At 36.4% G+C, this 27,895-nt stretch overlaps 1 protein-coding gene across 2 annotated transcripts in view; it reads left to right on the forward strand.

Moving 5' to 3' along the window:
* Positions 1 to 27,895, forward strand: part of LOC123707228 (protein groucho-like) — a 51,126-nt gene that overhangs the window by 11,201 nt on the left and 12,030 nt on the right. For both annotated transcript variants that reach the window (XM_045657097.1, XM_045657099.1), the window contains exons 5-7: positions 7,348 to 7,485; positions 15,142 to 15,343; positions 18,541 to 18,566. In XM_045657097.1, coding sequence (XP_045513053.1) covers positions 7,348 to 7,485; positions 15,142 to 15,343; positions 18,541 to 18,566 — 366 coding nt within the window. The remainder of the gene's footprint in view (positions 1 to 7,347; positions 7,486 to 15,141; positions 15,344 to 18,540; positions 18,567 to 27,895) is intronic.

Genomic DNA, 27,895 nt, shown 5'->3' on the forward strand with positions numbered 1-27,895 from the left:
CCCCTTCTTTATTTGATCGGGGAGCCAAATTAAAGGATTTACTAACCCCTCACAAGCGACCCCCGACAATCACCTTTGTATTAAGTCTAATTGTGTTTTAGAATACAGACTATAATGATACAGGGATCGCTGTGTGAAAAATAAGGCCCATTCGTCCCTTGAGATTTATTAAATTCAATGCAACATTAGGTTGAATGTACTCCACCCTATCTAAATTTAATTTAAACGTCAATGCAGCATTTTGAAAAGCGAATCAAACTTTTTATATCTCTAATTAAGGTTTTACATGAATACCTTTATTCAATCGTACATTTTGTTAGCTTTACATAACATCGCGAATTCAAGTTTTTAGAACGATGTCGTTTCATACCGAAATTAAAAAAAATTAAAAATGGAACACGAAACGCAAGGTATATACGATAAGATATATACGTATCAATTATAGTGGTGTAGTGTGAAACTAATTACAAGGGCCGTACGCGAGGGCCGCCTTAATTGCACTGATTGAGACACGGATATTGATTTAGAAACAGTTTGCGTTGCCGACACTCGGTCGAGGCGAGCCCTCATGAATAATGGAGGCCTTGTTCGCTCCTTGACTCTTCATTTAAAACAGACGATTTCTATTCAACTCGAGCCGCACGCTCATGACTCACTCATTTACCATTCAAAGTGATACGTAAAAATGCAATTGTCGTTTCGTAAGAATGTCAACTTACATTAACAACCACTGACATTGTTTTACGCTTGTACGGGTGGGGCATATATAAGTGGATGCATAAGTTTTTAGAGTTTAGGACAAATTGGATAAAATTTTGTGCCGTGCCCCATCTTAGACTTTTTTAAATTCTTAAAATTAATTTTGAATATTAATAAAAATATTTATTCACTTAATAATAAGTAGGTTTTGCGAATTATTTATAATTTTTATAATTATTACGAAAATTACTAGGAAATTGTTAATGTAACACCGTAAGGAAAATTTGAAAACATTTTGAAAAATTCCAAATAATTTTAATAGATTTTCAAATTTCCCCTTAACAATCAAATTGTCTCCCTGTGGGGCGTAGATCACACGTTGAGGAACACTGTTCAATTGACTAAGCAACCTGTCCGAAATTTTCGCACAAAAGGCGAACGCTTCTAGAAGAAAGAAAGACTTGCTTCTATATTTATAGTATTTGCATATAAAGCAAATTTAAAATCATCTCATACGCCACCTCATAATTACTTCAGTACGCCGAACAAAATAGCAGAATTAAATCTCGCTTACATATCATGAAAACAGTTAAACAGTTGTGTGGAGACTGCGTACTATACAAATAGTGAAACAATTCAAAGTGGGGTGAACAAATAGAGGGTGGCTACCCGCTATTGATGCTTCCCTCTGAGAGCTACGCTACAATTCGCTACAAATTACAATAGCAGATTAACTCTAAGATGAATTATTCAAAAATAGAATTATCATTGTTACAGAGTATAGGAATGAGATTTTGCTTTTGATTTCATCAAAGCGGAGTCTTCGAACAAGAGTCTTTTCAACCCATTATAGGATTACTTGGCTACTTAAATAAAATAATAAAACATTTAGTACGTCTCGAATAACTACTTAGAAACCGTTTTATACCTTAAATATTATATGTCCACGAGTCTTTTATAAAAATCCCAGTTCGTGCTTAGTGTTTTAAAACTTATTAATGAAGTTATATCCTAGTATTCACATATGAAGCTAATAGACACATTACAATAGATTACACTCGTCTCTTGTCATGAAATTGCAGTATAATTATTTAATTCGTATTTCAAATTGTCACAGTAAATGGAAGTATATTTATTTTTTTATATCGACGTGCGAACATGCCACAATTGCCACGCGATGTGACGTGTCGCACGACCAAGCAATAACTGCATATTTCATTTGATATAATTGCTAATTAAGCAGAATGTGTGTTAACACGGTGTCCATTTCATTAATAACATGTCATTACTCTTGCAGGATTGTCCGTGAAATTTGCCATCATTGCCTTGCTAAACTATGGTAGTTTTTTTTAAATTTCGAATGTTGATGATTGATGTTGATTTTTGAACGAATTATACTTTTTCTAAATTTACAAAAAAATTATCTACACAGACCGAAATCTAATTTAAATTTCGAATTATTTTTCAAAGGTAAAGTTAAATATTATGATATTTAATGCAGATAATTAGAAGATAATATGGAAAACTTTAAGAATAAATTTAATATCGTACGTAGTTAATAACACAACAGTAGTAAAAGACAAGTCGGGTTTAGCAGGACGAGGGTCGGGCAGACCACGGACGGAAAGACCGCAGCGTTGCGGCTTGCGGCCTGCGGTCCGCGAACCACAGACCCGCAGACCCCTACAATATTCAACAATTGTAAATTGCAATACTTAATGATAAAAATTAAATATATACAAATTACTCACATTAGAACAACAAAACGCTCGGTGGATTTGTTTTTCTACTTAATTAACGTAATCATAATCCTTTCATAATTCCTTCAATCTTTCGTAAACTTCACAAACATAAATTGTTCAACTTTTTGATACTTATTAAAATATTTCTCAACTAAGATATCATCGTATGCAAATGTAATTATCATATTTGAATCAACAACTCAAAATTATGAACGTTTTTGACGCTGACCTTTTGAAATTAACATAAAATGTCTCTATAGCTCAATTATAGACGAAAACAGCTTTGTAATACTAATTAATTGGAATAGGTGTGATAATTAATGTTACTAATTATTCCAATTAATTGTATAATTTATTCATAAACGAATTGGCCGTTAAGGCATATTAGGATTTTATTTATATTTTTGAGTTAAAGCAGATAATTTTACTTATATAATTAATTTCCTAAAATAATTGACTCATTCAGAATGTTACATTACATTTAAAAATTAATTATAGATGAAATTTACATAGTATTGCCATATCAAAATGGTAACAGTTGCGTAATCAAAACTTATAGTGGTATAAAATATTTTTGAGCGAAGAGGAGAATAATTAATCTTGTGCAAACAGTGTGCCTGTCCAGGGTAGTTGGGCCTGGGCACACAATAAGCGGGAGGGCAAACAGCTTGCGTAAACAAGCCGAGTAAACTTGCAAACTCGGACCCTCCAATCCCGTACAAATGTTATGATGTTATTTAATATTTCACCCTGCCCTTCTGCTTTAATTTTTTTCCAAATTCGAATTTCGTAAACCCACTGTACTAAAATACGTAAGATTTAAATCGAAATATTACTGACAGTTCTAGAAAATGCATTTTCCATTCAAAATGGAACCCATGGTTTCGTACTAAAAACTTCGTATTAAAACGTTTGGTTTAAAATATATTGCTTACCTTCGTTACATCGTGTTTCAATGGACGGAGCTATGTTTGCGTTGCAGCAACGAGCTTGTAAACAGCGAACGGCTCCGTAAATAAACACCCTGTTTCGACGTGCCTGGCTCTTGGGCTATATCTGTTTTTTATTATTTGCTCTTGTTGTAAGCTCTCGGCTTGTTTCTTCATTAAATTGAAGATATTTTCTAAAGAAACAACGTGCGGATTTTTTTATTATTATGTTTCATTGGAACATTTATACTGCTTAAATATGCATATAAGGTATACGGGTCTACAATTATCTTTTTTTTAAATCAAAACTATTACGTAATACGGTAGATAATCAATAAAATTTAATGACTTAATCTAAAAAAATAATTTCCTTTATCATTGTCAAAAATACTTATAATTTAATTGATGTTCCTTTATTTTCGACTGTCTTATCTATTGTAATTCGTTTTTTATCACATGAAAGTTATTTTCTAAGTATTACGAGTATTCTTTGATAAATATTTGCACATATATACAAATAAAATAGCTATGTTTGTGTGGAAAAATATAATAGAAATATCTATAGATAAAAACCTATTGATAAAATGTTACCAAATGGAAAGTCTATATAAACTGATTTAATTTAAAGAAAATAAATTTCATATGCAACTATAAATTTGACACTCGTGCAATAGATGACGTTATATCGCCCATAACCGCCGCCATTTTGAGTCTTTAATGCCTACACGCCCGTTCGGATTATGTCTTAAACGTAGAATGTATAATTGGCAGTAAATATACTTGTATTGTTACTGTAAAGAGCACAGTCATTAGATACAATAAGTATTGATTGATTCATCCGAAGATACAACTGTCTTAAGCTATTAGTAAATTGAGCAAGTCATGTGAACTAAGAAACTTGTTTTGAACACTTACGTAACACGATCCTTACCATTGTTCGACGAGGAACTTTATAGCTGTTAATTTTACCACATGTAGTAGCAATTAAATACACAAGGTCAACTTTCGCTCACTGAGAAGATTAGATGCATATTTTGCCTGGCCTTTTGGGTTCGAATCTAAGAAAAATAATTGTGGAACATAATGGAAAATAACACATGTTATGGTATTTTCATGTTATCATCTTTTGATCGAAAAATAAGCTAGTTAGCTTTGCAATTATTATTCTTTATTGTGCTAATAGCTGGATAGTTAGGCGACACTTATCGTAATGGAAATCTGTTGGACAATTCACACGCGCTCGCAAGTGCTCTTATAAAAGTACCGAGTCAAAAAGGCTTCACGCTTTAGTGGGAGGCAGGATAAAGGGCTGCAAACGTTTGGCGCGGACCTAAACAAATAGGGGTAGCTAGGAAGCCGGCTTTTGTTTGTCGAGAAACATACGAGTCAACAAACTCCGCCTAGCATCAAAGTCGTTTCATATTACCTCCAAGAAAGCTGTCAAAACCAACATTGCGTGTTTATTTAACAACGTAATTCACTGACTAATCTCAATTTTACAACCGTTCGATATTCAAATATTGGACGAAACCCGAAATGGCCGCGTCCGAGTTTCTCAGAAACAAATCCAGACATCTCATAGCAATTGTCTGGTTCGTAATAATCTGGTTAATAAATGTTCTATGTCGAATCTTGATTTATTAAACAGGAAAGAGATCTATATTGACAGACGGTGTTCGACGAAGCGCAACTTGATAGCAATTACAATCTGATTACGCGATGTCGGCGCCGCGTACAAGTTCTACTCTCAACTCGATATCAAGATAACGATGTCTCCCGCACTCGCCCACTCCATTCCACTTGTATCTACTTGCCAATGTAATTATACCCATTTGTTTATAATGATAATTAACGATGCGCTCTCTAGTAGATCGTTAAGATTGCGGGGAAAGGTTCAATAGCGTACAGCTGATAAATACATTTTCGAATTAACGGTACACGTGCGAACAATAATTTATCGAAGAGTGGGAAAGCGCACAGGCCGCTAATGTTCCGCGGCGGGATAAGTTTAAACAATTATTGCTTGCGAATGCGATACGAATCGATGATAATGTTGGCCTCTGTAATAGCCCATTTATCGACTGCCATTTCGCCGAGGGAATTATTTATTGGCGCGCCGCGAGAACGACAATACAATAGAGCGTCGATCGGCTGTTCTGTTTAATAAAGTGGAAACTTAGCGAGTTGCGGGCAAGATAAGCCGAACGCGGTGTGCATAAATAATTCATAAAAGCGCTAGCAACCATTAACGAAGGTCGGAACCGCACCCGCGCCCTGTCAGTTTGCTTTATTTCGCGAACACAATCGTGGTAAAAGTTTATCGGGCAGAGTGCTCGGGGAGGCGAGTTATTACCGGCCACCTACTTAAATCTATCTATCTCGCGTTCACCGTTTTATTGCTGTCTTATTGTAATACGTCGATTAAAGTATAGGTAATTAAGTCACTCCAGTTTCTTGCGTAATAAGTCTTACGTGTGAAATCCGCATACCTGTTACAATGTTGTGTATGAAGCGTGAGTACTCTGTGAGACAATAAGTTGCGGGTGACGAGCGGGGCCCGAGCGACCCGCATTTGGGTCACGCCCCCCGCCTTATGCATCCACTCCACGCGCAATGCCGCAGTTGACATTGTGCCCAAATGACTCGCCTGCTATCTCCGCTGTTTGTGTTTCAAATATTCATGGAGATTTCCGAGCAAGCTACGACAAACTTTGAATATTGCAAAATGTTAATGCTATACCTACGACCTTATACATACATTGCGTTATTTGAATAAAACGATGTAAATTCTTGAATTTAACTTTAAAACATCAAGCACATACATTTGTAGCTATGCCGTCGCGTGATATTAAAAGTTTAGAGATAGAACTCTGCTCACGTCATGTAACAAAGTGCAGAAATAGGTAGGAGAACAAATGGGGCGTCTCTGCAAGATGCAACTCCAGATTAAAAGCTCGACCGAGTAAACCACGTGAAAATCGCGCAAAAAGAGGAGTCACCCGCGGCATTAGCGGATGAGTGTCGGAGCCATTAGTGCTCCCCCCCTCCCTCACACCCCCACTCCACCCGGCCACCACTAAGCCCACGTACCTCTTTTATTTCTCGCGCGGGGATGAACTCCTTAATGACAAACCTTACTATATCTTTTGTGGAGAACTGGCGAAAGTACGTATTTGCGGCCTTTTTGTTGGTCTCTTTTTATTCTCGTTCACAGCTGCACAAAGGGAGATGTATGGATTTAAATTATTAACCTTGCGCTACTTTTGCTTCTATCTCGCTTTTATCTGCTCGTTTTCACTCACGTTGCGTAACATTACAAATATGCCACATTAATGTGACATCAGACGTCCATAAAACACAACATAATTGCGTCGAGTGATTTTAGCGCCGATAAAACAATTGAACCGAGCATTAAAAACAAACAGCGAAAACTTTCATGAAACCAATATGAAGTCACCGATATAAATGTCCGATATTCAAAAAGCTTATTATGTTAATTCATTCTCGATTCACTGCAAATCTGTGAATAAAATTAATGTGCATTTAAACGTAAAATACGAACAAAGCCAATAAATAGCGGGAACACAGCGATTTATCATTTTATTTGACCGCATTGCATATTGTTTATCATGTTAATTTTATTTGTTGCTCTCCATTCGACTTATCGGCTGAAATTATAACTGTCAGAATTAAATTCAAACCGCGTTGGAATGTGAAAACATTAACTATTCGTATGTATAATGTTAAGCTGTTAGTGGTCTAATAATTGATTACCAATACTGAATGTTAATTTCATTCATAGAAAAGGCTGAATTTTAATGAGCTTCTTATGAACCGGGTTTTAGTGTCACGACTTTGTCCGATACACATTAATTATTCATTCACGGAGCGATTAGATTTCTGTATTAGCTTTAATGTGTTTATGTACTTTGTGGCTAACTTTATGTGGACTTGTTTGACGAGTATTTTTCTTTCAGACGGAAATAGCAAAGAGGTTAAATGCAATAATCGCGCAAATACTGCCGTTTCTCTCACAAGATCACCAACAGCAAGTGGCCTCAGCTGTAGAAAGGGCGAAGCAGGTCACAATGACGGAACTCAACGCAATTATTGGGGTAAGTGAAGATTGCTTATGAAGTATAAATCATGTAACTTTGAAGATGTATTTTCTCTATAAAGCTTTAGATATTGCCTCTTCTGTATGATGTTATTGGATTTCAAATATAAGTGGATTTTTTTTTATGGGAAAACTGGCGGTAAGCTCTGATGGTGTTGGCCTAGTGGCTTACATCCCTGAGAGATCATGGGTTCGATCCCCGGCTGTGCACCAAAGGAATCTCTGTTTATGTACTCATTTAACACTATCTCTTACGGTTAAGAAAACATCGCGAGGAAACCGGCATGCCTTAGACCAAAGAGTCGGTGGTCTGTGGTTAAGCACAGAAGGCCCATTAGAAAAAACAAATGTTGACGAAACAGATGTTAAGTAGGTGACATGGACAATTCCCGAGCACTCGTGAATTCGTTCCCGGCCTTCAAAAACACTCGTACAATTTATAAAAATTAACAACGGTATATCAAGAAGCATAACGGAATTTTAATAGATATTTGATTTAGAAACATAAACTAATTCCACGGCTATATTTCAATTGGAGTTGTAACACGTGTCTTGTACAGCAGTCGAATGTTAAAGCGAAATGTAGTTACACACCCACTAACTGTGGCAATTGTCCAAAATGTTGTTAATACCAACATTTTTCTTGTCTTTGCATTTAGACAATAAACGGTAATATATGCTTGCTTGATTTTTCTTTTGAATTTGAATTCACCCTTGACAGTTTTGAGTTTTTTACGCGACTGCAGTAGGTGTCATTAGCCTCTTTCCGTTCGCTTGATTTATTAATTTCACTGTTTTCACTTATTATAACAAAATCGAAGTTGTATCGTAATCGAAAATTATTGTAAACATTTTGCCAACTAATATAAATTATTTACAATATTCATAATCTACATAGTAATAATAATAAAAATATAAATAGAAAATTAAAGCAAATTTAAAACGTTTGGTCCCTGTGTCATCCTAAATGCTGGCAGCATTTCTTTGCTGTATTGCGATACTTCTTCGTTGAGAGAGGAAAGCAGCCTCTCTGGAATCACTGGAATCTTCTACCAGGCGCCAAATTAAATATTTAATTAGCGCCAGTACACTTGAACCCCTCGGCAAAAGACTACTCTACTACTAACAGTGAACAAAATCAAAGTTTGAGGAAAGACTTATTTATTATGTGTATATAAAGATTTTTACCGAATCATGTATTTGGTATAGCATCTAAAATTAACAAAATATATCATTTCACGTTAACGTTTACTAATCGTCTCAATAGAAACTACTAGATTTAATTGTGTGAAACATGTGGAATTTGTGTCGTAACATGTTCGTGTAAGTTTAAGGCTTTTCAACAGGTCGAAAGCTCGATCGTAAATAAACGATCTAAGCCGCACAACTCCATTTGGCCGCGATCCAAATTTAGTGAATTGATAAAATGTGTAGATTATGACTATGTTTATTTAATATCAGTTAAAAACTTTTTAGACTGTTTCTATGAGAAAATTAACAAAATTTTAAGTGTTTCGCGATTTACATTGAATTCTAAGGTCAATAAAATTATTGACCTTAGAATAGCAAACGCAAAATAGCGACGCAAAATAAATATTTTGCGTCTGTAATTGGTACGGAATTACTTCAGTGGACTACTGGTTCCATACACGTAGTTCAGAAAATGTCAGATCAAATATTCTTAAACAGATAAGATCGCTGTGTGAAGACTTCATTAATTTTAAATGGTCATTAATAATCAGTCACTTTATAAATATACTTGAAAAATACTTTACTTTTTGGTTAGTCGTGTTTAACTTCTCTTTATATACGCGTTGGTCCGTAATTTGTCACGTCACTGCTCTAATTAGTGAGTTTAAGTTCACGTGAACATGTTAAACATGTAAATTTTAGACTGGCTATTAATGATTTATAGTAACTCGTTAATATTAACAATTCACACTAATAATAATATCGTGGCAAATTTGATTATATTCAATTATCAATTTTTGCAGTCGTGAGGTCTTCATAAAGCAATAACATTCATCGATTATTTTTATTATGTTATTAATGTATATTTATTTTCTTATTTAAATTCGATTTTAATTTCTTAAATTTTCTTGGAATAACGAGGGCTATTACAAACTTTTAACTGACTGAATAGTAAAGGAATTTTTTTATTTATCTTTTAAGCATTTATAAAATATATACCTACAACATGTATACATTATATAAAAGATAAGCTGCATTCCATCTTCCCGGTTTCCTGCCTAGTTGTGTAATTGATCGTCGTGTTAGTAAGACTTGGTTTCCCTATAAGCTTTTTAATTTATAAGCAATTTGGTCTTTGAAAAAATCTATTCGTGCCCTGATGGTGTTGGTTTCAGAGAGTGGTGTGCGTGGGCGTGGGTACCTCACTTAACTACTTCAACAGTCTATCATACTCCTAAGACTACAAAATACATTTATTGTACAGCCACTTTGGTATTTCGTTAGGTCAAGTCATTAGCGGAGCTTATTATAAGCAAAAAGTAAAAGCTGTGATCAAAATAAATCGTTTTCAACATAATGAGCACGAAAATAAAGTGGTGAAACTCCGTCGCTCATCAGTGTATGGACGATAGACTCTTATGAAGACTCTTATGAATCTCAAACTTGGAGAGTAGCCAACTCGATTAGTATACTCAGATTGTGACGCTCTTAATATAATGTAACAGATATAAATATCTAATTTAAATGAATGTAATATGAGAGAGAGCATTGTTGGCCTGGTGGCTTCAACGTGCGACTCTCATCCTTCAGATCATAGGTTCGAACGCCGGTTGTGTACCAATGGGTTTTGTCTCGCTCGAACGGTGAAGGGAAATATCGTGATAAAACCGGCTTGGCTTAAAAAAGTCGACGGCTAATTATTAAATTGACAAATGATCATGAAACAGATACAGATATCTGAGGCTAGAACCTAAAAAGGTTGTAGCGCCACTGGTTAAAAAGGAAACATGTGATGTACTTTGAAACGTGTTCATTTTTTAGATTCCATCAGCCTCAACATTCAGGCTATTTAACTTCTGGAGGCTACGGTTCTAGAGAGAAGATTGAAAATCATTGGAATTAGTTTTAGTGTTAGTGTACGCTAGTGCTAAACAAAAAATAAAACACAAGAACAGAGTGTATGCCCCTTAATAGAGGCTGTAAGTAGTGTTATTGGACACTTTCTTATTTTACATATTAGGAAATTAGGTTAGACTTAAATTACTTATCGTAATGATCCATGATGTCTCAGTAAAGACAATGTATTTCTGTCACTATACACGCTATAACGTAAATTTGATAAGGCATTCTGAAATTCCCTAATAAGTTTATAGTTTAAAGATCTTGAAACTAGATATATTTTAGTCTAATTTGAAACTATATATGTAACTATCCAGCAGAATATCGCGACCAACACTAACTTTCAAATTGTTTATTTAAATGAGGGTAGATTATAAAATTCCGCAATAATTATTAAAATATGCCTTATCAATATTCACTCAAATGTGATTTGTTTTTGGCCGCGAGTCAACTCATGAATTATTTAATGTCGAGAACTTGTCTCCTGTTAATAATACACCTTAATTACTTATTGCACTCACTCCCCATGGCTGCGGTTTATACGAGAATTTAATGGCAATAAATTTGCATATCTGCCATCTTTTGGTGATGTTTTAACGTTTGTTTCCAAATATGTAACAAAGTTTTAATACTGTTTTTTAGGCATTACCATTATATTTTTTAACATTGAGAAGGTCTGTTAAAATAGATTTTAGTAATTGATATAATCTTTGATACGAAAACCAAAAGCATAAAAAGAGATATTCCTACTAGAGGTTTTAAAAATCGACTTAATGGAAAAAAATATAATTCTATAAATGGTTATTTGCATGAAACATAATTAATTTGATAACGTAATAATTTTATTTTAATAATGTGATATTTTATACAAATAATTTAAGAATTTACTAATTGATATGATTCATTATATATTTAAAAGTCCTTTCAAGAGAAATTTGCACGCGATTATGTGTGGTAGAATATACGAACTTTCGACTGTACCATATTCTTACAAATAAATTATTATTATTACGAAACATCGTAAAAACATAAACTTATATATTCACGTGGTTTAAATAGAAAAAAATAACTATTATAAAATACCTTTTAACCTACAACATTAAATATATAATGAAACTTAAAATAATGCATCATGACTTCGAAAGCTTTCACAATACACACATTAGGCTTAATAACACGAGTCCCTTTGAGAAACTGGCAGAACCCAATAACGCTCTCCTATAAAACACTCTAATTTAAATAAAAAAGCGGCGCCACTTTCCGTATGTCGGTCCTTTTTTACGAACCTTTTTTATTTTCGGGTCAGCTAGGGATCAAAGGGGCTCTAGAGCACCCCCTCTGATTTGCGACCATTCCGTCCCGCCGATTTGTGAAGAGGGAATACTCAAATTGGAGAACTGTTTGCCTACCCATTTAAATCACTCTTCAAAATCTTATGCTTTATTAAATTTCTTATTGCATATTAATTTCATCATCGAAGATGCTCAAATGTAAATGACAAAAGCTTTATTCTATTAATATCTACCATAGAAACGCTACGTTGTCAATTGAAACCCTTAAAAATTAAAAAAAAAAAAAAACAGTTTTATTATAAAATTTGCTCGTGGCTGTCTTGATTTAGTATCTTTTTTATAGACTTAAACCTATATAAAAAAACGCAGCAACGTACGTATTTAAACCATTAAGAAAATCACTAGTATTAATTTTAACTTAGGAAAGGTCGTAATGTTCCATGATGTCTCAGTGAAGAGACAATGTAATAATTGTTTTTTTTTTTTAATTAGAACATTTTTTATCGTAATGAGTTCTATCGAACGAAAAAAACACTATACGAACAAAACTAATCAGTTCTTTATTTGCAATTGACACGTTAGGTATGCAACATTATCTCGAAAGATATGAATAAACAGGCGGCCGTGCAAATAGAGCGTATCTATTTCCCCATCGATGGCTTTATAAACAAGCGACTCGTGAAAACATTTCTATCTAGTTTACGTCGGGTCTCGCACCCTCTGATAAAAATTACGGGAATAAATCGGGACACAGAGCACGGAGGGTGGGGAGACATGAATTTGTCATTTTTTCCGAGGCACGTTCGCGGGCGGCGATAAATATTGCATTGCGAGCCTTCGACGTTTCTTGCCTCTTTGAATTCAACATCCCGATCTCGGCTCGCATTAACTGCGCTTCAACTGTTTTTCAGTTCCGTTCCGTCGCCTTCAATTATGTAATCAGTTTTACGGTAAGGCTTTTATATCTGTGATATGTTTCGGAACAGTCGTGATAACATCATCACGACTACATTAACGAATATTGAAATGCTTTCTCCAATGTTTGTCGATATTAACATACGGTACGGATAGAAGCAATTATGTTGAAAGCTGATGTTATAACAAGTGTCGGCGTCGCGTGCGGAGCCCCGGGGCTCCGACTAATGGTGCGTGATCACCCTCCACCCACCCCGTCTCGATCCTACCCTATTTGTAGCTTACACCGAAACGAAACCTCCGAGGACAAGCCACGTCCTATAATTTCGTCAACTTCGATATTACACTCCACTGGCTCATACATTATTTATCAAATTGTATTATGGATTCAATTATTTCTGTAAATCAGTATGAATGGCAAATGAAACGCAAAATTTATGCGCTCAGCTCTAGCTGCATTCCTTATGGTGACGAGTATTGTCGATGTAGTAAAATCTTATTAACACTGAATTATTAAAATAAACGCTTAAACGCTAAATAGATTAAGCAGAGTATAAATACTAACAAATCTGTGAACACAATCCCACGATGAACAAACAAACCATTAACAATATCAACAACATGTAAGTAATGTAAACGCTAACATAACTCAAAATATGTTTAGAATTTACATTCGATTTAAAACGAGCACTTAACAACTCTTAATTAATAACTAAGTGAGGCTAGAGTGGAAAGTTTCCTCTTGATTGCACTCATTAAAGTGTAACGGCTAATTGTAGGTTAATGTTAAGATTATGCGCCCACTTATTTGTGACTTCGACGCTGTAATTACAAAGAGAATTAAGATATAATTTATCTTAAACCGTCTCGTTGCTTCATTAGGCCTACGTATTCATTATAGCTCCATTTAGCGATTTAAATTGTACAACCGTTGGTAGTTATTTGCTCCTTGAATGTACTTGTATTTCGTAAAAGCAGCCGAGTGGAATACAAAAATCCCAATTCCGCCCACTATCCATTTATAAAGTAATCCGTGGCGTGTACACGAAGGTAAATGTGCCGTAAAAACCCCGAAAAAGAATTTTCCTCGTGACAAAAGTTTTCCAGTTTCGAATACTCACTCATGTATTCATAGCTTGCTTCCGACATGTTTCTCATATACATAACGTTTATATTACACGAGTAATACGATACAAAGTTTATAAGGAATTTCTTTCGTCTTCAATCTAATAAAAGATCCCCATTTTTTGGGGACTCGAAATTAATTTTCTTTTATAAAATAATCTGTAATCTCCACAAGCTGGCATAACCCAAACTTCAGCAAACTTTAATTTAGCTGATAATATAAACACCAAAGTCTGGCAGATAAGTATCGTTGGAAAAGTCGTTAGGGGAAACGAGAGATCTCGGGGGAGCGACGCTGGTATTTAATCACTTCTTAAGTAAATGCACTCTGGAAAAAATATTGCGGTACGGTAGCGGTGCGATATTGTCATTCATAATAACAAGCGGGGGTGTGGGGGCTTGGGGAGACGGGGGTGAGGTGTGAATCTCAATAGCTCGGGGTCGTGTCACGGCAGCCGTTTCAACGCGCCTCGCCTTTGTTTAGAATCCCTTGGTTTCGCACCCAGTTTTATACGACCTACCTACTGCAAACTTGCAATGATTCCTGTCATTATTCATTAAAGTGTACTTAACATTATCTTTATTTACATTAATGTTTGCTCTTAATGTTAAAGTCTAAACAGGCTGGTGGAAGGTAAATGGTTATAAACACTTGTACCGATCTATTTACGATTATTAAACAAAATCTCTGCTGAAGTTTACAATCTTTATCAAATGATTGATATTCGATTTTTGAAAATCACGCACTTCCTAATTTTAAATAGGTACAATGATAACTAGAGTAGGTGATCACGCGTATTGAAAACAACTAGCCACAGTGTACAATAAAAAAGTTAAACGAGACTAGATAGGAACGGGAAACGCTGGAAAACGAGGAAAGTGGAAAAAGGGGATAATAGAGAAAGAGTAATCAATTTTAACCGAGTCGTCGCCGCCGGCGAAGCTCTCATTTAAATTTTAAAATATCGCAGCGTCCCCAGGGGTCCGTGGAGGAGTTTTTAATTTGGCCCAGTTCAATTTTAAAAATGCACGACACTGCGGTGGCACACCAATTCACTTTATCGTCGACACTATAACACAAATTGAACTTGTTTTGTTCTTGTATTTTTTATGTTCTTAAAATGATTTCATATCGCATTATTATTAGCGAAACACGATTTTTGACGATGAAGCAATTTATTGTAGGGTATAAATACCGCTGGCCTATCATTAATAATGTTTTGTTGTTTTAGCAACAACGACCTGATCTGCCAAGATTACTACAACAAATGCATGCTGCCCATCTTCCAGCTCATGGAGCTCCGCCTTTGCCACTCCTAGGGCAAGGTGCTTTGCCCCCTGCGGGGCTACTCGGCCTAGGGGTACCTCCACATCATCCACTCTCAGTGTTAGCAAAACCACCAGATATACACCGACCAGACGATAAAGGAAACGGTAAGTCTTAGAATATAATACGAAATACTTTATTACATCTTTTCCATGTTAAAGATTTATTATTATTATCATGTCAAAATGTAGTTAGGTACCACTAAAGACTGTTTTACGACCTTGTCTTGGTAAATAAAGAAATCCATACTGAAGTAATGTTAAATACGATAGAATAAATTAAAAGTGAGGCTAACAAATAGAAGTGGAAAGTGGGAATCATAACAGCTCTCTCAATAAGATGAATATTTTAAGAGGTGTCGTATGTTTGCGTGCTCGACGTGTTTGCTCGCGCCGTCTCAGGGGACTATTAGCCCCTCCACCCTCCGTGCGGCAGACGTCTCCAATCCCACTTCTGCTTCAATATTTACCACTTCCGAAAGGCATTTCGAACTCACTGTTTGCATATTTTCGGATAGATGAAAGCTATACCTCGTCCGATATTGCTTCGAGTGTAAATAAGTCAGTTCTTTGAATTGCTTACATTTGTTTGCCCAGCCGCTGGAGTTGTTCACACGAATACTTTGTCCAAGCAAACACGACCTTTTCGATATGATATCGATCAAATCAGATATTCATACAACAGGGTTCAATCGCGGAGCGGTTAATCCGCGCATCGGGAGAGCGCCACAAATGAAAATGTAACACAGAAATGGGTTTGGAAGCCGCCCGTCGCTCTGGTTAATTACAAAAGCAAGCGGTAATCTGCGCTCCGGGATGTTCCGGCTTAGCGCCCCCTCCTCCCTTCCACCCCACGCTCCTCCGGTTGCCACTTCCCTGGCTAATTTGTGCCATTATCGGTGTACTGATGTAAGAGTTACCGCGCAGATGGCCCCCCTCGCCCCTCACCCGCGCCCAATTAATTATTCCTTACTGGTGTTACAGTCGCGTGTTTCAGTCAATTAGTAACGTAATTTTGCGGGTGACTTGAGTGTAGGTTGACGCGGACAACTCGAAGTTAAATAATTAGCTCTATAAATGCTGCTGTTTAAACGACAAACAGCTCGCGCGACCTCAACAAATAGTTATAATAGCGTATGCTGTTTACCTGTTTCATGGATATTGTTATAACAAACTATAAGTAATAAAGCTTTTTATAAATTTGACGAATATTTAAATGATCCTAATCCTTGGGATTGATTTGCTCCAGTTCAAACAATTTGTCTAACACAAAACTTGTTGATTAAAATGATTGTCGGAGACTTTTTTGCCAGTTCTTCTAGAACACTCTACGCCCTTGACTTTCGAACTGGTAGTAAATTTAAATTTAGAATCAAATTAACATCTTTTCTATTGACGTCATAAGTGTACTTGTTTACCTATATGAATAAAGTTATTTTGAGTTTGGATTTGAGTATTAGTTTATTGGCTTTTCAAAGCTTCTTAGAACACTAAAGAAATGTTTAAATAAAAGGTTGTGCCAACTTGTACGTGGTTAATTATGTTACCTCTACATATCACGAGTATGTTCGCGTGGATGGCGAATATAAGCGGTTAGCTGGCCAATAATTGAGGCTATTACATTTAAATTAATTGTAGTCGAGCGTTGCACTAGTTCGCAATATATTAATGTACATGCACTAACTATAATCACGGCTTAGACCCAGTAATTGCTCGACAAATTGATGAATATTAACTGTAGTGGTTAATGCCTTTGCGACTCTGTTATAGAATATGGAACTAATGATTATTAGAGGATCAAGGATATGTACGTGTGTGAATTATATTATATAACAAGGTGTAAATGCTATTACTAGCTCTCTGATAGAATTTACATATACGGAAGCAATACAGTAATGCAGTACGTAATATAAGACTATAGATCATATAATGGAATTCCTTGCTTTCAATCTTTCCTAAAGAGCTCCATAAAGCGGCGGCTAAATAGACATCTCCTGGACAGGCGTGGCCTCCAATAGGCCGCATCTCACTTAACATCAGGTCGGATTGCCGCCAAACTTCGATCCTCTTATGTATAAAAAATAATATACAATTATTTATTTTACGACAGTTTTATTTGAAGTAATTTATCTCTTTAATACAATGTTTCATAAAATCTTTAGACGTAGGTGAAATTTAAATCGAAGATTTATAGATTATTCATGTCCCTTACATAGCCAATTTGCTATTATAATCACGTAGATACGTATCTTGTGCGTAATTAAAGCTTAATCAAAGCAATCCACGCCGCAATTTATGCTGTATAATTACTCTGTCATCCATAGTGCTCACTATTAAATTATTAGAACATACCACAGAGTATGGAATGTTTGTGTACGGGTTTCATAATTCAAAGTGAACTACATTGTGCCATAGATAAGATAATATTGTCTATAGAGCATAGCCGAAATATAGCTTAGTAATTGGAATTCTAAATTTAAATTGAATAAATCTATTTAGATGGGAAAATAGAGTAATTGGAAATCTTGGCAACATTGACAACAGGATATTGAAAATAGATTTTTTTATTTAAAATGATTTTTATTGGCGTAGTACTCGAGTCGCTAAATTACCACGAAAAAAATATTTCACAGACTGTACTTTGTATTTATTTAGTGCGTTTCAAATAAAATCATCTAAAATCATAAGAGTATAATGGAACGTTCTAGCACGTTGTAAGACACTATTCTCCTTGAACCCTAACAATAGTGAAGCACCCATCGTGATAAAAAACGGTAATAAGTGTGAACTAGGGGAACTGTAGTGTCTATTCCACACTTGACAATTGACGTTTACCTACTGTCGAGAGGGAAGTTGGCGCATTGGCACCTTTTATTTATTCAACATTCCCTCTGAATATTTTATCGTTATAAAGATTATCTCATTTATATATTCGTTTTGGTTATTTATAATTCTAATTCTCATTTCTATTGTAATGTTATCTTAAGAAAGCATCTTTGACTCTATATAATCCCTGGTTATTTTGTGTAAACTTATAACTAATTATTAAAAGGAAATTGGTAGAAGTAACTTGTCCATTTACAATTTTGTATGTAAGACAAGGCGGTACAAAGGCAAGTATGTCAACGACTTTAAAATTCAAGAGATTAAAGAAGAGCGAGTCTAAAACAGTCGCATTTGTAATAGGAATTAAAACTACTGGCCCACATAATGTATAACTTACCTTTGTAATCCTCGGAAAAAATACGATATAACAGTTGTTAATAAAAGTTAGTAAAAAATTTCATAAAGTTGTTTGTTTGCAGGTATCAGTTCGGCAGAGGAGAGACATGTGAGTACCAAAATTCCAAACTTTGACTTGTTAAAAATTCACGACAAAATTTCACTTTGAAAAATTCTCGAACAGCCGTGTACCACATTTTCCATTTTCCATTTGGGACTGTGAGAGCCGAGGAGTGTTGCGCTCGAACACGTTGATTTCATAACACGGCCTCCGAAACAAGTGGGTGGTGCAAGTGACGCACCCGTCAAGGGTTGCCTGTTATTTAAATTTTCGTTTACAAGCTTAAAAACTTGTGTGTTCATCAACTATATGGATCAATGCATGTGTTCATTTGCACTATTTTAGCTTATTTATTAAAGTTTAACACATTATATATAATGTTTTATCTACAGTACAAGCTATCTACTCTAAAATATATGACTAGTAATTTTTTTCTTAGCTATGCGAATTGGGTAGCAGATAGGCACTTAACAAAATTTTGATAATGCATATATTGGATAAGTAGTGTTTATTTCGTTAGCTTAAATTAATTACAAGTTTGACAATGAGTTGTTAGACGTTAATTATGTTTTCGAAACTATAACTTTGTTACACATACATATATATCGCATATAATCTACGTCATAATTCTATACAATTTTGAGCCGAGTGATGAATGTTAAATGAGCGAGAAATTATCCACCGTTCCGTGAGTTTACTTGAAGCGTAGTTTTAAGCGTGCATTTGACCGTACTTTCAATTTAGTTTGGAGGTAGCCCTAATATAAAGTGAGTTCACAAGCGAGTGCGTCGTTTGCGAGGTGTTGCGAATGTCGGCTATCGTGGTAGAGGGTGGTCCCCCCCCCCCCCCCTTGTGCTCGACTGAGCAGCGGCACACCGCACAGATGTGCCGCCCGCACTCTGCAAGCGAAATGCATACGAATCGATATAGCGCCCCTTTCATAACATTGTCTTTGTTGCCTAACCTACTTCTGACGCCCTTTGCTGCCACTTATTTTGACATCAAATTTGGGGTAAATATTGAAAATTAGGCTGACGCTTTTCCCACCAACCTACGTCTTTTTCATTTTTTTTTTGTCATAGCCGAGTTGGATATGTTCTTGCGCATTCCCTGCCCCCGCAAGTTACGGGTATGTGCAACTCGACCCACACCAGAATCTCTGCTTTTTAGAGACTAGGAGAGCAAAACCACCTCGTGTAGTTCTTACAAAGCTGCGTTACCAAGACTCCGGAGTCGCTCTCGCATTAGGGAGTAGGGGATGGGTATATCTTCTCCTATTTACTCCGCGACTTCTAACCCTAGGTTTCGTGCTAGAGCGCTCCCTATCTCGTTCTGCTGTCTCTGCCATTGATAAAGCACATCTAGAACACGGTACAGTCTATGCAGAGGCAACTTTAATGAGGAATACAATATGAGAAGTTACGAACTCATGCAATGAACTCAAGTGGTTAACTTTATCTTGCGAACTTTGCGTGTGAGATGTGCACTCCGGCCTTATTACGTGTTGGTTTATGAAGTTTACTTACAAAAGCCGAGCAACTTTAAATATACGATTACGGAGTTATAGGTGAACAAATACAAACGATTCCGCACAAAGGAAATGAAATAAAGCTTGTAACCGTCTTTCGCGGCACCGCAAACCGGCGTTTCAAGTTTCATTTTGTATTCTTGCCTCGTTCATTTGGTTCGGAATGTTTTTGTTGCGAAATCACGAAGGAGCTACTATGTTGCAGCTTCAAAAACATCAGACTTGTTTTATATTCCTTCAGCCGGCTTTTCATAATATCAACAGTTCGTTCGTGAGAACTTCGACCTCGGAATTTTTAAACGTCGTTAAAGGCAAAGGCGTGTTCAACAAATTCGTAGTTGTTTTCGGCAGAACTAAAGAGTCTACACTTGCATATTAAATTCCACTAATTACGCATTTCGAGGCGGCGAGAAAGCTCAAATTTCCACGTAATAAATGGTGCTACGACTGGCAATTTACACCGGCTCGAAATTGAGCAGCGCCCCTCTGTAGGCTCCACAATTTCATTTGGGTAACATAATAACCGCGGATTTATTTCCGGCACCCGCTCATTCCCTGTCAAATCGCGCCTAATATTCAATTTAGCACTAGAACCACACAAAAACGCTGCCGGTATTCAGAGGCGGTTCATTACGCCGCGCATCTTGCCTCTACATCCTCCTTACCTTATCTAAGCCATTCTGAATAGCACCCTTGTCACCCCGACCCCACACCCCGCACACTCCACTTCAAGTGGAAAACTCGTAGGGCGAGGGCCGCTCAACCTTGCTTAGCATTCTACACGACTTCTTTATTTAATAGATGCCAGAAAAACCCCGGTCAGAATAAATTTTCGTTTGTTCTTCCGTATAGCTTCGTTGTTTGAAGTACCTACGTCTGTAATTAACGGCGGTGGCGGGTGTTTTTACTTTTTAAGTAGCATGGACCGAGCACTTTATTAAGGCATTAAAACGAGATTTTATAAAAAGTTTTTCGAGAAGCGCGAGGCTGTAGGTCGACATGTTTACGCTCCGTACACCCGTAGCTCGGTAGCATTCAAAGTGCTCGCGACAACCCCTCGCAATTTATCGCCCGAGACTTTCCTTAATTGGAAAGAATGGACACTTGTAATTATTAAGATACCCTTAAGTGAAACAGATTGCACCACGCCTTTTATTTTGTACCGACGGTTAGGTCTAGGTTACATAACTAATATAACAAAGTTTAACAACTAAAAGTACCTACTTGAGAAAGTCATAAAGAATTCTGTCACGTTTCATAGCATTCCAAGTTACAATTTGCAATCGTTTCTTATTCAAATCTCAAGAATGTTCTGAGAGCACTCTGTTGAGCACCGCACTGCAATATTGCATGTACAATGGCGCAGGTACGTATTCTCAACTTGCGGCTTTGTTCGAATCTTGGCGTATCGCATCGATTTATGCAGGCTTGATCGAATCCTCCACCGCCGCATTATAACAATGCCCCCCTGTTCTAGCTACGTGAGAATATTGAATATTACATTCTTATGTAGGAAGTTCTTGCTCGGCTATAATATACGACTTATACGTGCATCAGACGGAGTTAGGACTTTTTGATAAGCAAAGTTTATTATAAAAGTTCACCTGGGCTTTACTTAATAGGGTCTGATACAAAAAGGTAGAGTTCAAAACTGGAGGTATACATTTTGTTTCTGTTTATATTGTAGGATTTTTTTTTAATTCGATTGTCTGGAATGTTATAAATAAACCAATTTTGTTTATAAGTATCGTCATTATCGTATTGGCGTAAGGATAGTGTTTTTGTAAATAAATCAATAAAAGTAAGAAAACACCAAAAAATAACTGCAGTACAAACTTTAAATTCATTATAAACTAAAGACTTAACAAAATACAAATAGTTGGACCATATATATTTTATATTCGTACTTATAATATCGAATACTTTAAAATCCAAACAAGAAACTCTTTGAAGCGGATATCGCCGCGAGCAAGCTCTAGTTTCGCAATACAATAAAACGTTGTGCTCATAATCAAAACAGTACAATATTTTGTATAGATTGTAAATTCATTGTTTTGCTTTTGATATCGATAATAGAAATCCCGCTATATTGAAGTAATATGCGCTATGTATGAGATATCGGATATATTGAAATTGATATTTGCTACGGAGTTTGGTAATTTCATAAATTGAAGTGGGTACCAATATTAAAAGCGAACAGGGATTATATGCGAACATTTTAAATGAAAAATAATTGTTGAGATCCACTCGCTTTATCTATAGTAATATATAGATATATTGATTAATACAGTAGAGTGGCGAGCAACCACAAGAGTGACGTGCAGGAACACGCTTAATGCCGTACGTCTGCGACGCGTGTGGCCCTCCCGCATACCGCAAACCATATGCACTATGCACTGTTACTATTACCCTTTGAGCGAATTCTACAATATACCTGTACTATTCGAAATTTGAATTGTTAATACTGTCGGCCATTATAAAACGTGGTTTTGAGATATCATCTTTGTACGTGGTTTCTTAGTTAGTTTTGTACATATATCAGTAATTATATTGTTTTAAAATAAACAAAACGTATTCTACACTAATAAAAAAGATGATTGTTTGTTTGAAAACTACAGGACTGATTTGAAAAATTCTTCTACAATTTAAACCGTACGTTATCCTAGATGTATATAGGCTATATTTTATTTTCAATAAATGTATGAAATTACAATTGTGTAACCCAAGATGGGAAAACTACATCGCGTACACTGCGGTAACTATTGAAATAGAACAAAGTCATGTACCACAGTTTTAAAAAGTCTATTTACTAAGAAACGCTTAAGGCTGTAAAACATCTACAAACAAATTAATGCGGTTGGAACCGTAGAGTAGGTACAGCTAGTCTATCTATAAATTCGCCAACAGACTACAATCACCGAGATTCACTCAAGACACAGAGTTAGTAATATGAAACTGATACCGCCAATCATATCATATTGATATTAAAAATAACATTTTATTACATACCATTATAATATTTTAAATATAATATTAAGTATAGTTATTAGTATAGTTATATAAAATAAAATAAATCAATGGTGCTACAACCTTTTTAAGTCTTGGCCTCAGATTTCTGTATCTGTTTCATGATCATTTGTTAATCTAATAAGGTGATCAGCCGGCATAATAAGGCATGCCGGTTTCCTCACGATGTTTTCCTTCACCGATCGAGCTAATGGTAAATGCGCACATAGAAGATAATCCATTGGTGCACAGCCTGGGATCGAACCTACGACCTCAGGGATGAGAGTCGCTCGCTGAAGCCACTAGGCCAACACTGCAAGTATAGTTATATACATAAGTATATATCGAACATCTCAATTGTTAATCGACACTATGCTTCGAATATGGAATATATTCGAAGCATAGTATGCAGACGAAAAACAGAATTGAAAATGGAATTGAATTCAGCAGAGCACATCAAGATAATTGAAATCGGTGCATATAATTAGCAGTTAGACGGGCGGGCGTCTTCATAATTTATCACAATTAGTCGCCGTAATGGGAGGGTCTTGCAACTTGCACGGAACACGGGAGCTATGGGTTATATCCTCTAATTATCCACAGTTTACTGCTTCACTTGACATTTGTACCGAGTTTTTGTTGAGAAATTGAAAAGTGAGCAGTTGTGCAGACTTGCCCTAGTGGCTCTTATTCCTGTGGTAGGTTGGTCCCCTACACCAATTTCTTTCTTTCTATGTGCGCATTTAACATTCGCTCGTACGTCGTAAGTCGACGGCATGTGTCAGGCACAGGAGGATCACCTAGGTGATCATCATCTAGATCATCACTTTAAATTGATACATGATCATGGAAGTAAAAAGTTTGTAGTCACTGATTTAGTATTAAAAATTGTTTTTTTTATTTCTGTGAAGAAAAGTTGTAATTATTTTTTTATTTCTTTTATACAATGATTACAATCAAATATATGTACTAAATATTAAAATATTAATATTTTGTGTAATATCATAACTTCGTTTGTCTTAATATTACTCAAAGTTATGCGGCTTTTAGTCTTAGATTATACGTTATTTTATCTATGAACATAAACAGTATGAAATTGGCGTCGTGAGGTGTCTGTTAAGCGGTGCATGTATGCGTTGGATATAGCTGTAGTCGGTGTGTTTAACAATGCGGTCGTGGCCTGTTCCCATACGACGCCAGTACACCTTGCACTACGCCCTCCGCGCTTATCTCAAATTTACATATGGTACGTGTTCGAGCATTGAGAATGTTTAATGAATAAATTTTCGCTTTCAATTAAAAAGATTTGATGAAAAAAGTCAGTTTTCCGAGTTTCCTCGTTACGGGCTAAGACGAGAATCATTAGGAATTAAATTTCCCCTTTCATTAGTCCCTCAACCCTCGTATAATTCCGGACGCGGAGCAATAACAATATAAATCCCCCGTCGCGACCGGGGGCTTAAGGCTTGTCTCGACCCTAATTTAGGGCTGCCCTCGCCCCGGATTAACGAAGTGGTGGAACTCGCTAGGGTTGTCGTTGCGCATAAACGTGTTACGTGTTTAATGTTTTATTGCCGGGCACGGCTCGTTTCAAATAATCGCTCTTCAAGCCCTCAATCCGACCTTTCGTTGGACCTATTTTTGGCATAATACCTTTATAAGGTATCTTATGTATTTATCTTTTAATTTCACGTGTATTTTACTAAAAGTTATAACAATATTATGTTGCTTTGATTAATCAGTAAAATTACAATCTTAGATTTACTTATTTTTGAACATACCCAGAATATCCCAACTTGATTGCGTTAACAACGTTCCTTTCTATAGGGCAAAAGTGTAATACCATCCACCGTTACCAACAAATTAATTCTAGCTAGCAGTGAATCACTTGCAGAGGTGTAACGAATTGCTTATCCCCGGTATTAAGTTCGGAGCCTCACATATTGCACTCTCGGAGGGATTTAGCCTCCCCTCGTCTGAGATCACTATTTAAGACGCTTGAATTTGTCAACACTCCTCACTTATACTATCTTTAGACTGTATTTTTAGTACGAAAGTTCCTTTTCAAATTTGTATGATGGTTTGAAAATGGAACGTTTCCATATTTACTCTAACATAATAAATATGTGTGTATACTATTTTATATTTATTATTACTTATTAAAAATAACAAAAGTCTAGTTGTTCGAAGCCTGAACAGGCTGTTAGTAGAAAGTATTGGCAGAGGCTAATTAGTCATACATATTTCAAATAGATGTTCTCGGGATTGCAACTCGTAAGCTGTAAACAAAACACTATTTGTCGGTCGTTAATGTTCGTGAAGTCAACTATTAGCCAAGAAATCACCATTCCGTTAAACGAACGGCTCCAACATGATTTATAACAATTTTCCAAGCGAGTTGTCACCCAACGCAACTCGAGTTAATTTATTTAAGTAATTCCACAAAGAGCATATTAAAATTTGCCCCGCGACCGCAAATTCGCTAACACAAAATTAAAGTCGTTGACACTCAAGGGCTTTAGTTTCGAGAGTATGAAATTTCTCTTGGAATTCCGAAATGGCGGATGAGTTTCACAAGTCAACTCAATTATCGTTTTAATTAAGGCGCAGCCTGCCACGTGACATTTGTTTGCGTGCGTGAAAGCGATCGTCCCTCCGTTCCTCTGCCTCTCCCACCTCCCTCGCTCGTGTTAATCGTGCTAATTACTCCTGTAATTGAGCAAAGGGTAAGATGAGATTGCTTATCGACATTTACATACTTTATTGAAACAACTTTAACACCTGAATTACCTAGTTTCGTGTGTCATTACACGTCTTTATATTCGGTCAACGTTTTGTAAATATTTCTTAAATCAAGGTCACTAAATGTTTGGAGCTTCAGCTGTACCGGCAGATCACCTACTTACTACTACTAATTGACAGATGATCATGAAACAGATACAAAAATCCGTGGCCTAGGCCTAAAAATGTTGAATCGCCATTGATTTTTTTTTTTACTTTTTTGTTACCTTTTAGAGTTAGATTAGAGACTCTAGGGCTGTGCGGTTCCAGTGCACAGGCGCTAAATAAAGATTAAAGTTTGTAGATAGTATCGGTGATCCCAAAGTTGGTGCTTTCCTCGCTCAACGAATAAGTATCGCAATATTGCGAGGAAATGCTGCCAGCATTAAAGGTGACACAGGGACCAAACTTTTTAAATTTGTTTAAATCTTCTATGAAAAATATTATTATCGATCTGTAGATTAATAATATTGTAAATACTGTATATTTGTGCGTTGGAATTAATCGTTGAGTAATTATAACAATTTAGTTATTTGGGGTCGGCCATAAAGCGATAGCGCAGTAAACGCAATCCACCACTCGCGACTATAAACTTTACGAGTCACGTAAAAACGCGCTCGATACCTCGACTCGCTACCATAAATTTATGCTAATGTATTCTTTATGGCAGTTTAATGCGTATTCAGAAATACCTCCATTATTTATGTATACGATGAACCGCCGAAGTTAATTTTAAAGTCGCGATGCGCCCCGTGGTATACGCGATCTCGGCTGATTAATTTTTTGTAGCCTGGGCCATGTTTCCGAAGAACGCGGGTGCCCGTTTCCGAGTGATTGCCCATCGTTTAATTATTTTACAAACGTTAAGGTAGCAACCGGTTTAATAACGTAAGTCTTTATGCATGAATGAATTTTCATAAAAGCCTCATTTTTACACGCGTAAGTGATTATTAATAGGTACATATCTTTGCTATTCATATGTTTCATTTGCATTAAACGAAAAAGTAGAGAATCTTTCGAATACACGGATAAGATTACCAAAGTGTCATGAAGAGGTCGTATTTATATAAAACCGGTAGTCGCGATAAAAGTTGAAAATGTCGCGTGTAAATCACATAACTTTTCAAAACTATTATCCCTGAAATATAGTCAGAACTCAATCCGTACATTTCCGAGCGGCGGGCGGTCTATTTATCTATTTCCCCCGTTTCCGCCCCCGAGCGTCCGGTTAACCGCCCCCCTTCCGGTTAACCGGGCGGCAGCAGCGCCAGGGCGCGCGGCTAAACGGCTCGTCGCGTGACCGCAGACAATAAGCCCGGGCGGCGTTAACAGCGTGCCTGTGTGTTGCCACTTTATACGTTACGTCAGGGAGCCCCCTCGCCCGCCCCGCCACCCGCGCGCCGACACATGTGCGCGACCTCTGCAAACGGTAGCCGATAAGTCCTCTTGTCGGATCTTGTACAGTCTCATACTTGTTTAGCGTCCGCCCCTCCCGTCCTCCCGATCCTCTCGAACCCAACTCAATTGCCTTTTTCTTGTGGTCGACCCACGTAATGGGATAAAGTACAGATTAGCTCTATTTACTTTTCCGTTCGAATATGAGAGCTATCATCCATATCGTTCTGTATAGAGATTTCGTACACATTATTGTTCTTAATTCGTTTTCTTGGAAAACCTTAATCATATAGGTTAAGCACCCAATAATGACGTTAATAGCCTGACCGATAATGCGTTAAATAATTACGGAAAATATTGGTACTAATACGTACATATATTATTCCTGACTAATTCAAACTACAGACCGCAAATTCAATTTATTAATGACTAACCACAAATGGCCTGCTCTCACGCGAGCAGCTCAAACGAGCAACATAAAATCCAACCAATCGAATTGGACACGTCACGTTATAGCTCGTTCCGTAGGTCTCTTGAAATAGCTCTTGAAATTCGATAGCAATGTGGATTGGGTGGTCGTAAAATTAGGTTCCGTCTACACAACTTTGAACGCCTACCTTTATTCGTCTTTTGTCACTACAAATCTTTATGGTCAAGTATCAAGTAT

The sequence above is a fragment of the Pieris brassicae genome, chromosome 3 (assembly GCF_905147105.1).
Source record: "Pieris brassicae chromosome 3, ilPieBrab1.1, whole genome shotgun sequence".
Taxonomy (NCBI): Eukaryota; Metazoa; Arthropoda; class Insecta; order Lepidoptera; family Pieridae; genus Pieris; species Pieris brassicae.